At 42.7% G+C, this 12,201-nt stretch overlaps 1 protein-coding gene across 3 annotated transcripts; it reads right to left on the reverse strand.

Annotated features, from left to right (window-relative positions):
- Nucleotides 1-971: 971 nt before the first annotated feature.
- tm9sf1 (transmembrane 9 superfamily member 1) lies at nt 972-9,087 on the reverse strand. 3 transcript variants are annotated; one of them, XM_049011809.1, is made up of 9 exons: nt 8,981-9,087; nt 6,354-6,559; nt 6,128-6,259; nt 5,598-5,720; nt 5,111-5,463; nt 4,841-4,995; nt 3,386-3,571; nt 2,746-3,019; nt 972-2,462 (listed from the first exon to the last, which is right to left on the reverse strand). In XM_049011809.1, the coding sequence occupies exons 2-9, from the start codon at nt 6,549-6,551 to the stop codon at nt 2,069-2,071; spliced, it is 1,815 nt and encodes a 604-aa protein (XP_048867766.1). In that variant the 5' UTR covers nt 6,552-6,559; nt 8,981-9,087; the 3' UTR covers nt 972-2,068. The 3 variants fall into 3 exon arrangements, with proteins under 3 accessions (XP_048867766.1, XP_048867765.1, XP_048867764.1); XM_049011808.1 differs by lacking the exon at nt 8,981-9,087 and adding an exon at nt 7,586-7,874; XM_049011807.1 differs by lacking the exon at nt 8,981-9,087 and adding an exon at nt 7,542-7,874.
- Between the last annotated feature and the right edge of the window lie 3,114 nt (nt 9,088-12,201).

Below are 12,201 nucleotides of genomic sequence, written 5' to 3' on the forward strand. Positions count from 1 at the left end.
GCTGCATACGATACCAAACTAACGTGATAACGATACGTTGGGACGGACAAATCAGGCAGCATCGTAATATGCAGTGCATTGCATGGATAGTGACATTGCACACAAAACTAAAATAAAACTAAAAATTTCAGAAAACACTAATATAAAACGGCTGTTTAATTTTATTTCGTGTGTTCTTGTGTGTGTATTTTAAACTTATTTTTGGAAATTGACAACCAGCCTTTTCTGAGAACCGTTCCAACTGGAATTTTTAAAGGCGAGCAGTACCACATTCATGGGAAAATGAAGTCATGCAAATGAAGGTACGTGACGATATCATACTCAACACACCTGCATTCATTTTTCGAAACATGTATGCAAGTCCCAGTTAAACTTAACAAATCGGTTAAATCGTGGTTTTTAGATACGCAGGACCAATGTGTGATTTTCCCTGCTGTCTAATTTGACCTTTGTCCTGTCAGTCACAAAGTAATTTTGATTCAGTTGAATCAAAGCAGTTACGATACCAGCAATAAGTGTAGAACAGTAGGGAAGCGTGACGTGGCGCATTCTGCCACCTAGTGGCAAATGCATGTAAACGCACGTTGTTCTGCCGATGATATACATTTAAAATAGATGAATTGATATTGTACCAGCCTTCATTGATTTTCGTACTATATATTTGTTCATAATTATGTGTAAGAGGTTAACTTTCCTATACCTGGCAGTCCTTGATTGCTGGTAATAGGAAGTTTAGTATTGCTTAATGCTCAGTTTAAATGACTATGCAAAGACATACCGGTTCTGTATTAGTGTGATTTAATATTTGGGATTCTATGAAATCACAATATCAGTGCACAAAAATTTGATCTTGATTTTTTTTAACCATGTTTATCAAAACCTTATCACCAATAAACAAAAAAAAAAAAAAAAAAAAACACGAGGAGTGCTGTTTTTAGTTACTTCAGTAGATATTTGTTTACTAATGACACTTTAAGCATTTAAAATGTCTTTATTAAGGATACTATTTTCTTTAAAAAAAGGTCATGGTTTCCTGTATTATGGAGTTTGCCTTTAAAGATGCAACAGTTTGAGAAAGGTAGTTCACAGTAATAAACATCACAATTATTACTTTTGAACAAAGCCTAATAGCCAGACCTCAGCTGTAGCAAACACAGCTATGACACCCTGCCCCCCTCCCCCCCCCCCCATGAAATGGATACAGGCAAAGGTCATAATTTTAGACGTCCGTTGTGCCAATTTATAAAGGACATGACAGAGAGCTTAAGTTTTCATGCTATTTTTGGCTTCAGGTTTCCTGCTGCTTTGTAAGTTAAGCTTTAATGATACATTTGATTAGAAGTGCAGAAAGGAGGGGGACTCGCCCACAAGTCAATTTTGTGGCTGGCAGTTTCAACAAACGTCAGCGAAGGCATTGACCTTGAAGGGGAAAAAAGGGCTGGGAAAAATAAACATCTTCTTGTAATGTGAAATTATAGATAAATATAGACTTGTAAGCTTTTTATACTCTTCCTTGCTGGAGTCAAAGCTTTCCAGTGGCCCCTGAACATGGATTCATCTGCTTCTCGTTTAGGCTGCGCTGGACGCCATCTCCGACATCTACAACATCTAAACTTGGGCTGTATTAGAGATTTCTTCGAAAGCAAAGCGTTTCACCTGAGCCAAATCATTCAAACTAGGCTGAGCTAGGTTGGGTTTGCTTTGTCTGGCCTCTCAAAACTATTCCTATATACTTGTTTTTTTGACAATTTGTCCTACGGTTTGAAGGGTTATCAGAGTTGCTCTTAGCTGTTTTGGTAATGTATCGTTTTTAACCTCTGTACTAAAATTACTGCGCTGTAATAAAAAGAGACTTTATTGAAAAGATATTTACATCGAAATCACAGTCAATGTTACGCTGTTGAACAGTCTGCACTGATTCAGCACGGACAAACCCCTGCATCGCTGCGATCTCATCCCCAGCATATTTCCACCGCATTCCCGCCTACCCCCCACCACGATAACACACACAGTCACCTCCCCATCCTCCCCCCGGACCAGCCCGACACCCCCTGCTCTCACTGGCTCTTCAGTCCATCTTGATGTTGCGGTAGATGTAGCGGATAAAGGTGAGGGAGGCGCAGAAGGAGACGGTGCCCAGCATCAGGGAGAAGACCAGGGCCGTGAGCAGCGAGTAGCCGAAGAACTCGACGCTCTGCACGGCGCCGCTCATGTTGGAGCGGTTGCTGTAGTAGAACACCGAGTAGGCGAAGATGAAGAGGCCAGTGGAACCTGTGCTCAGTACGCTCCTCCACCACCAGCGGTAGTCCTCCCCGGACAGCAGGAAGTAGGTGAGCGCCACCGAGATGCAGGCGCCCACCGACAGCAGGATGGCGAAGACACACAGCAGGATGCCGTAAAGGGTGTAGGACTCACGGCCCCACACAGTCGCGAAGATGTAATAGAGCTCCACGGAGATGGCACTGGCAACCGGAAAGAAAGGGGATGGGGGATATCGGTACTGCTGTACGAACTAGGGCACGATTTATTACTGCCAGGATTAGTACTGACACCGCACAGGAATCACTGGGCTCAGTACCATTATCACATACACAGGAAAATTACCTGTGGCGTTAATTTTAGTTGAATGTAGGGACACGATGAAATTATAGGCCACGATAAACATAGACGGACAGATGGACGGCTGGATGGATGGATTCCTGATTAAAATGAAGGCTGGTCTTGGGGGGACGAAGCCAAGCTCACCTGAAAGGCAGGAAGCCCCCGATGGTCATGTGCACGGCCGTGTGCTTGTACCAGGGCTGCGCCGGGATCTGCCGCGGGATGTTGCGCGTGCGGCACGGCGCCTGGAAGTTGCCCGCCCCGTTCTTGCCCACGATGCCGCCGATGACGGTGAGCGGGAAGCCCACCAGTGCCCAGACGGCCAGCAGCAGCAGCACGGTGGAGGCGGGCAGGGCCTGGGTGGAGCCGCTGCACCAGTGCACGGAGTTCACCACGCTCCAGGTGAGGAAGAGCGGCGCTGGGCATCGAAGCGAACGTCAGTCCTCTGAAGCTGGCTACTCTCTCCCATCACCAACATCAAGGTCTTCACAATTAGAACTAGCTGATTACTCTGTTCCCATTTATTATCTTTACTTAATCCTATATTACACTTTTACAACTTTGTTTTGTTTTTCTGCACTGGTTGCCATATTGTCCTCCCCTTCCCTGCAACTGCGGCACAAGAATTCCTGTGTTCTTCCAAACATACGTGACAATGAAAGGTGAACCTTAAAAATGGATTATTTAAAATGAGTTGGTCACTTGTCGTGATAAAAACAAGTGTGTGTGACTGCTAAGGATCGCCGTGGAGCATCCTGGCACCTTGCCCAGGCCTCAGACGTACCAGAGAAGAGGGATGAGGTGAGGATGATGTTCCAGACCCATCGCTGCCCTTGAATCTGCGTGTAGAAGCGGCAGGAGCAGTAGCCAGACACACAGCTGGTCAGGGCGTACAAGACGATGGCCGCGGAGTTAATGGCGCCGTGCCGATGCACGTTAAACATCCCGAATAATGCCATGATGATTATACCTGCGGGAGGCATGAGAGCGTCAGAGGTCAACAGCACTGGATGTTCTCAGTCAGAAGATTACAGCTCTCACGTTGGCTCAACCGAATGGTTTGGGCAGCTGAAGAGATTCTGAGCTTCTGAGAGAAAATCAGAAGTTCCTGAGAACTTTCTGAGAAAAGGTTTGGCTGCAGGAAATATCTGGAATTCATTGTTAATTTAAGAGGGAAAACACTGACAAGACGAAAAAATAAAGGTAGGGCTGGGTGATACGGACCAAAACCACAACACCTGTATCTCAGTATTTTCTATGAAGTGAACTACACATGTCATTTCTAGTTTAAGCCACATGCTTTTATTAAAACAGTATGCAAATACTGTGTTCCCTTCTCTGTTTGCAAATATGCAGCCATGATTATTCAGTACAGACATCTTCCTTATTGCAAACAGAAGTCTCAAGAGAAAAACATAAATAAATGATGCGCATATCTGTGTTGCATTGGTCTAATAAAGTAGCTTCAACATAAAACCTTTTCATTCCACCATGTCTACCAACAGCATTTTAAAACCAGTTTATCGTATTGCAGATGGTGGATATTTATGAGGACAAAAAAAACTAAAATCTAAAACTTGTGTGGCAAATGGCTGTAGAAATTTTGAAAATGCTCTTAACGGCAAAGATCCTCATTTTAAGTTACCGCTCTTAGACTTAACAGGAAACAAGATAAAATGAAATTTTGCAAATGACCATATTTTTAACCTGTGAGCTGCTTGTCAACGTTTCAAAGCAAAATGAACCAAGTAACAACGATTTGTCGCGTTTCTCGCTCAGCCAATTGAATTGGTTTGAGTTTAGCTGTCAATCTTGGGAGTCTGTGCAAGATCATGACCGAAACTCTCGCGTTGCTTACAACCAGGAAGGAATACTGTTGGTTTCCATTAAAAAAATATTTAACAGAGCCCTAATTTTAATGCACAGTAAGAGTATATATATCGATAAATGGGGTATTGTGTCATCCCTTATCTCTTTTTGAAAATACATATACCGTATATACCAATATACCATAAAAATTCAATATACCGTGCAGCCCAAGGAATGAAGGAGTGGTTTGCATCTAGGCATTTATATGCGGAAAGACTTCAAATGCAAGATTAATGAAATTAGGAAGGTTACCGAAAATTCATGGTAGTAGTACAGTGTGTGTTTAGGGTGATTAGTTTAACGATCCTGTGAATAGACATTGAGGAGGAGAGTGGTAGGGAGTTGGAGTTGCACAAGGTGTGAACAGTACCTGTGGCCAGGGTGAGAAACTGAGCACCCACCCCTAGAACAGCACAGAGGAGGCTCTTGTAAGGGGGGAATCTAAAGACGTCGGTGTGGATGATCTTCCAGCCATTGTCACTTTGGTCCAAGTCATCGCAGCTGCCGTCCTCTTCCATGTTATACCTGCGAGAAGGACCAGGCAGGCAAAATAAGTGTCAGCATGCTCCATCTCCATTGCTGTTCTGCCATTCAGCCCCCCCACTCCACCCCCCACCCCCCCAAGCCCGCTGCTTGTCACCTGGCAAAGTCATTCTTCAGCACCCTCATGAGGATGATGATGACAAAGCCCAGCAGGAGCACCACCAGTACCAAAGAGTTGATGATGGACAACCAGTGGATCTCCAGGGTTTTTGGGAAGAAGGAGTAGTCCCTGAGTCGCTCCGCCCGCCTCTCGTGGGGGATGGGGCTCTCAAACCAGCGCACACTGTACGTGTGGGTCACCGTCAGCCCCCCCAAGGCACCTGACATGGACCCCACTCCGCCGCCCCCTTCCAGGGGCACGGGTTTCACGTCCTTCACGGACACGTTTGCGAAAATCACAGAGTTTCCGTTGTACTCGATGTTGAAGTCCAGGTGCGTCCACAAGCCCACCTGGGTGGAGAGTTAGGGGTGAAAGATCATGGTGAGAGAAGCGAGCAAAATGAACCGCAAAGGAAAGGAGAAACACGCCTGTGAACAGAGAGACGGCACACAAAGGGGTGGCACATGGACACAACAGTACAGACCTTATGGCTGTGAGGCAGAAAGCCACTTTCCTCCATGTAACCCACAAATCCCCAGATGGGAATCTCATCTAGGACAAACTCAAAATAATAGAGCTCTTCTATCGCCTCATGCAGCTGTTCGACCTGAGAGAGGTGGAGGGCAAGGACAAGGGGTCAGAAATGGCAAAAGCAATTCCTCATCTTTCTGATGTCATTATCGATTGCCTCTCTATCCATCCCTGCATCCATGCTCTAGCCCTTAACCAGGTCAGATCACGGAGGGGCTGAAACCTGTCCCAGGCAGCATAAGACATGAGGTAGCCCGAACACACACAGAAGGTCATACACGATGGGCAATTTAGAGACCATGATTAAGCTAACTGCACTTATGGATCTGGACTACAGGCGGAAATCTGCGGAGAACATGTAAATTCCACTGTGCTCAGGAAGAAATACAAAGAAAAGTACAACAGGGAAATGGCAAAGTATTTCTATAAGTAGAATCTTCTCAAAGCAGTTCCCAGTGGTCCAGGCGAGGAGAAAAGCAGCACCTCGGTTTCGCTGAGCGTCAGCTGACACAGCGTCTTCCTATCGGCGTTCTCACGGAAGCGGATGTCGTACATGGATTCCGCCATCCGATCTCCGTCCAGCACCTCGCCCAAGCTCAGTGATTTGTGGCGTATCTGTTGGGGGGGGGGGGGCAACAGCAATACTCAGGACTCTTCAGGATGCACGGGCTCACGCCGGGTTTCATGCCGCTGCACGCTGGCTACTGACCTCTTTGGGCCTGCAGACTGGCAGGGTGTAGTAATGATAGGTCTCCTGGGGATTATGATAGGGGCCAACTTTGTTCACGTAGAGCATCACATGATCTCCCGGCTTGTACTTTATCACCCCTTCTGCACAGGGCAGTAGACTGAGAGCTACTATACCCACTGCCAGGCCCTCTATGAAAATCTGCAGGCTTCCCTTCATGACAGCCCCTGTCAACAAAACACATAATCAAATCAACACGAGTTTTCATGGTACCGGATAATTAAACAATGACAATAGGAAAAACTCAGAATTAGTCTTTTCACCTCCCGACGGAAGTCAGCAATAAACAGTTAATCTCCCCAAACAATCAATATGTATAGTTCTTTATTTATTCAGTACCAAGTAGCCTGTTGTATTTATCAATCCCACAACATTCGTTGATTATAAACATATAATCAAAGAGTCATGCAGAGGGAAAAAAAAACATTCTGTAGAAAGTGTCCAACAACTTGGGCAATGGAGAAATATGCTTTTCTATCCGTGTGCTGACTCACTATAGTGCCTGAAACCGAACCTCATTATTATCAACAGTGGGCCTTGATCTTTTAAAGTTTATTTGAAAACAACCGATATTACAGCAATCCAGAATGACCAGTCTGAGAAGAAAAAGCAAGGCCACGATGATCAAACCAAGCTTGCCTTCGACTTCCAGCAAGAAACACAGACCAACTTTGTCATATTCTACTAACAGTGAGCTAAAACATAAATCCGTATATCTCAAGAATGCATTTTCCAACGAAACTCTTTAATTAAAACGATTCCATCGTCCCTAAGGCCAAAGAATGTGATGTATCTGTTTTTTTTTTTTTAAAGAAAAACTACTTTAAAACCATAAAGATCCCACAATTATGTCCGCTCTGAAATCAAATAAAATGTTACAGCGTCTAAATACATTTTAAATCTTTGTAAGATAAAGCATTAAGAACATGCAATATCAACGCTGCAATTTATCAGCCGGTGGTTGTTACTCTGTTTTAGAATCACATTGGAAACAGCAGCATCGGACAGGTAATGAGAACGCAACCTGACAGGTTTGGCTGTAAAACATAATGCAACAAAACCCCTCATTGGCAGCCAACCAAATGCAGATATTCTTAGAGAAAACGTTCGAACGTGTCAAAAGCGCCCATCAAGACACACAACGCTTACAGCTATGCATTTTCTTCTATTTGGCACACAGTCGGTTACAGTACCGCAGTTTCCTACAGTGTCACAGTGATATCTTGCTCGCCGGTGATGTGGATCCGAGGCCCGGAAAGATTCGCGCACAAACCCCGCAGCGATCCCCCCCCCCCGGGCTCAGCTCGGCCTCAAAACAGATGTTCCGCAGCACCTCGCCAGTTAATTAAATGCATTTATTTATCTAGGAGACGGCGCTAATTTCCCGATTATTGTTATTATTATTTTAGTAGTCGCATTCGGACAGCTGCCCATACACGTCATCGGGGAGAGCACATTGCGCCTGGCTCTTCCGGGGTGGGTGGAGCCTCTCAGGTCTGACGCAGCCGCGCCGCTGACCCCGCCTCCCCGTCGCTTTTTCACTTTTGTCCAAATCCCTTGTGGCATTTCAATTCCTTAGTAGGTAGGCTGATACCCAAACTGTTTTTTTTTTTGTGTATTATAATGTTATTTAATGTAACAGAAGTATGAGAGCTGCCTTTAAACGTTCAAAATAAATATAGTCCTTGTCGAGGTTTTAAAATTATATATTAAAATCAGATCTATGTTGACTTACCTTTAGAATATTATTTCTATGAAGCGGGATATAATGATTTAGCTATGTTACAAAAAAAAATCAACTTTTATAGATTTTTATGGCACTACCTTCATTGGAACATCTTAGAAAGAGCTTTCCAACAGTAAAAAAATATATTTTTCTAGGCCAAATATTAATGATATTATGACGTTTTAATGAGTGAAAAATAGCCATTGATTCGGTCATTGAAAAACAATAGGAACTAGTACTTGGCTTTGTGATCTGATTCTTGGACGCTTCACTTCAAAATGCTCTAACTTTCTTAATTCTTATCCAAATTGCACGACTGAGGTACCATTGGGCAGCTTATGAACAGGACAAGATAAATAGAATATTTTCTTATTAACCCAAATTAACCCCTTCCTTTCTAATGACAATATGATTTGAGAGAATCTTCAAGGTTGATGAGGCATTGAGCTGATGGTTACCACACAAGGATACTACTCTATATCCATGAAATTCCATGCTTCTTTGTTAATGTAAGAGTTATATCTCATTTCTAAGCTGGAAAAGAGAATAATTAAAGCTTGAAAAGTACTCATTAACCTTTAAAGAGTGGAAAGAAATCACATTTTAGACATTTGATGGAGATCTAAACTATGATTCTGGGTGAGGTAAATAATGTTGCGATTAAACTAATATTAAATGTCCTTGGGTGCTTTATTTCTGCCGGGATGGTTGGCCTTTTTCCAGGATTTTCGTCCATCATGATGGATTCTGATCGGACCACCTGTCCTTTTGGTCCCTAAAAAAGTATCTTCTGGACATGTATTTTTCATGAAAATTTGTCAGTTTATAGTTTAAACATATATAGTATAAAATGTCAGCTTACCTTAGGATAGTGTCATAAACACCGTTCAAGAGTTAGAACCAGCCGATTACGAGACAAATTTTCAGTACGTGCGAATCAATGGAAATTGTTGACAGATGTGAAAAATTCGAAAACGATGTTGTAGATGGGCATTCCCTGGGAAATCCGCCTCAAACAACTAATAGAAAGCGCGCTTTCTCGGAGACACCCATAGGCAAGCAGGCTACCTGGAGAAAATCGCTCCCGCGGAACACAGTGATTGTAACATAGTTATTATTATAATGTGCTGAGTAAAATTATTTTTTGACCAAGCAGTGTTGCCAAATCTCACGCAACTGGCGTGACACTCACGCTTTCAGACTTTCACACAAGAGATCTTACGGCAGATCTATATTATTACATCAAAAACCAAAAATCAGCTGCATATCACTGTTTGCAAACCCTATAGACTATTTGCAACGTAATAAAACTGGTGCATACATATAAATGCGTGATCATGTGTGCGCAGACTTGTCTCGAGTGAAAGATCTCATGTCAGCCAGCTAAGTGAAGTTGTGAATCAGCACAAAGGCACCATGGCCTTAGGGCTTTACAGACTGGGTTTTGTGTGTTTCTGTTTTGTGTGCCTGTGGGTAGATTAAGTTTATATTACATTGTGGGGACCAAATGTACCACACAATGTAATAAAAGCTTGTTTTTTGGCATTGTGGGGCCCATTTTCCCCTTCTTTGTCCCCACAAAGATCTGTGAATGCAATCGAAAAACTAAAAATGTATTGTATTTTGTTTGCTTACTTATGGTAAAGGTTAGGGCTGGGTAGGGGTTAAGCTCCTCATGTTGTGATAAGAGTTTTCCCCATAGAAATGAATGGGGAATCCCCACAAAAATATAACTATACAAACCTGTGCGTGTGTGTGTTTGCTTGCCTTACCTTACCAGGAAGTAGAATCTGCTTTCAGGTCAGAATACTGGTTCCAGTAAGTCTATACCTCTCATCTACCATAATCTGGTTTTTAACAGTTTTTTTCTTCCACACATACCTGTACTTCTTTTAATTGCAGCTGTTCACTTCTAAAGAGATGTTTCAGAGGAAAAGCACCTTTGAAAGTCATTTGTGCTGTTGTCCAGGCGACACTGTCCCCACAAGAGAGGCAGGCGTACTTACACTAATCTTAGACACTCTCTCCTACTTTGTCGTTTGCTCTCCTTCATCATATATCAACTCACCTGTTTTTTGCCGCAGTCTCCTTTCAATTTCTCTTTCATGAAGAAGAAGTTTATTTATAAAGCGCCTTTCAGACAGTCACACAGCATCGTACATAATAATAAAAAAAACATTAAAAGACAGCAAACAAGATTAAATATGTAACCTAGCACTCCAATGGCAGTAAGCACTAAAAATGACAAAAGACAGAACACATGGCTACCCACAGGACTGACGACAAATATGCCTGCATGTGATTTTGAAGACATCAATAGAGTCCGCAAAGCAGGAAGAAGGCTGCTCCACCATTTCAGCGCAACAGCCTGGAGGGCATGATCCACGTGTCTTTAGCCTTCTACGAGGAACAATAAGAAGGCCCTGGTGAGATGACCTAAGTAACCGACTTATGGTATGTTGGTGTAGAAGTTGAGAAATATACTGAGGGGTTTGACCATGCAGGGCACTTTAAGTGAGGACTAAAATTTCCTAAATTGTACCAGAAGCCAATGAGAAAATAAAATCGGGTCCAGCAGCAGCACTTAAAATTGATTGAAAATGTAGTGGTGAGGTCTTTTTATAAACACTTGAACAGAGAATTACAATAATCTAAATGTGACGAAATAAAGACATGAACCAACATCTCCGTTTGAGCCACTGGCCACTATTGTTCTTAATTTTGCAATATTTCCTAAAGAATAAAAACAGGAGCGAGAAAGGGACCTAACACAAGAATCCAAATTCAGGAAGCGACTGAATGTAACACCCACGTTCTGGGCACAAGTTCGGAAATGAAGAGAGAGGACAACCTGAGACTAAACTCTGCATATAAAAGTCAGGTGAAGCTATAACTAAGACACCAGTTTTATTAGAGTTAAGCTCTACAAAGGAAGCTGTCAGTCACTTGCTAATTTCACACAGGAAATCAACTAAGACAGACCCTCTTCTCACCATACCTGTATCTTACTTATGATGCGTCCCCTGGCATTTCAGCGTCCAGCTGCCGATCTCCTACCACCATTCTTTCATTTCCATGGGCAAAACTCAAATCCCAACTATGACAACCTCAATGCATATCCAGCCCTAGCCTTACCCATAAGTGACCAAACAAGACTTTTAGCATTTTTAGTTTTTTGAGTGCATTCACAGATTTTTATGAAATTCATGAAAGATGTCCCCACAAGGTAAAAAGTTACAGGATTTTATCACATTTGGTCCTCACAATGTAATATAGAACCCCCCCCCCACACACACACAAACACACATACACTCACATTACAAATAATTTGAGATGCCAGTTAACCTTACTGGAAGTGTTTGGACTGCAGGAGGAAACCCACATGAAACAGGGAGGCAATGTCACACAGTGGAAGTGGAGAAGCCCAGCAGCTGTAACTAAATATTATTGCAGTTAAAATGCACTCCTTTTTACCTAAAACCTGTGATGTCATCTCAGCAATCAGAATGACTGGCTCGTCATTCAGAGATCAGACCGCCTGCATATGCTGGCTATTTAATTGATTGTTACTGGTGGAATGATAACCTGTGGTCCTCCTTGTTTAGCTCTTTGCTTGTCTATATTGATATAAAAAAAAACGCTTTGTACAGATGCACTGAAAAAAAAAAAGAAAAATCTCTGCAGGTATTCCATCAGTAGTGTTGTGAGTCATTGCAAAATAATTCCAGCCAAGCTGTGGATCATAAATCAGCTTTGTGGGACTGCAAAGAAACACACAGAAGTTATGGGTAATAGACTTGCACCAGGAAATCCCAACTCATTTTCCATAGAAACTGTTAGGCAATTCAGAATCTTATACAATCTATACTGTATATGTGGGTTACATGTATGTTTCACACACCAATGCCAATTTAATTCCATTATATTTAGTACCATTATATTTCTTACAGGTCGTTTTCATTTGACACAAGTATTTGTCTAATTGCAGCTCTCATTTGTTCTAAATGAAGATTTATGTGCTGCAACTAGAAAACATGTGCATTTATAAAGCTTTCCGTCTTTACACATACAGCCTGCATCATC

This window comes from Brienomyrus brachyistius, chromosome 4, assembly GCF_023856365.1.
Source record: "Brienomyrus brachyistius isolate T26 chromosome 4, BBRACH_0.4, whole genome shotgun sequence".
Classification (NCBI taxonomy): domain Eukaryota; kingdom Metazoa; phylum Chordata; class Actinopteri; order Osteoglossiformes; family Mormyridae; genus Brienomyrus; species Brienomyrus brachyistius.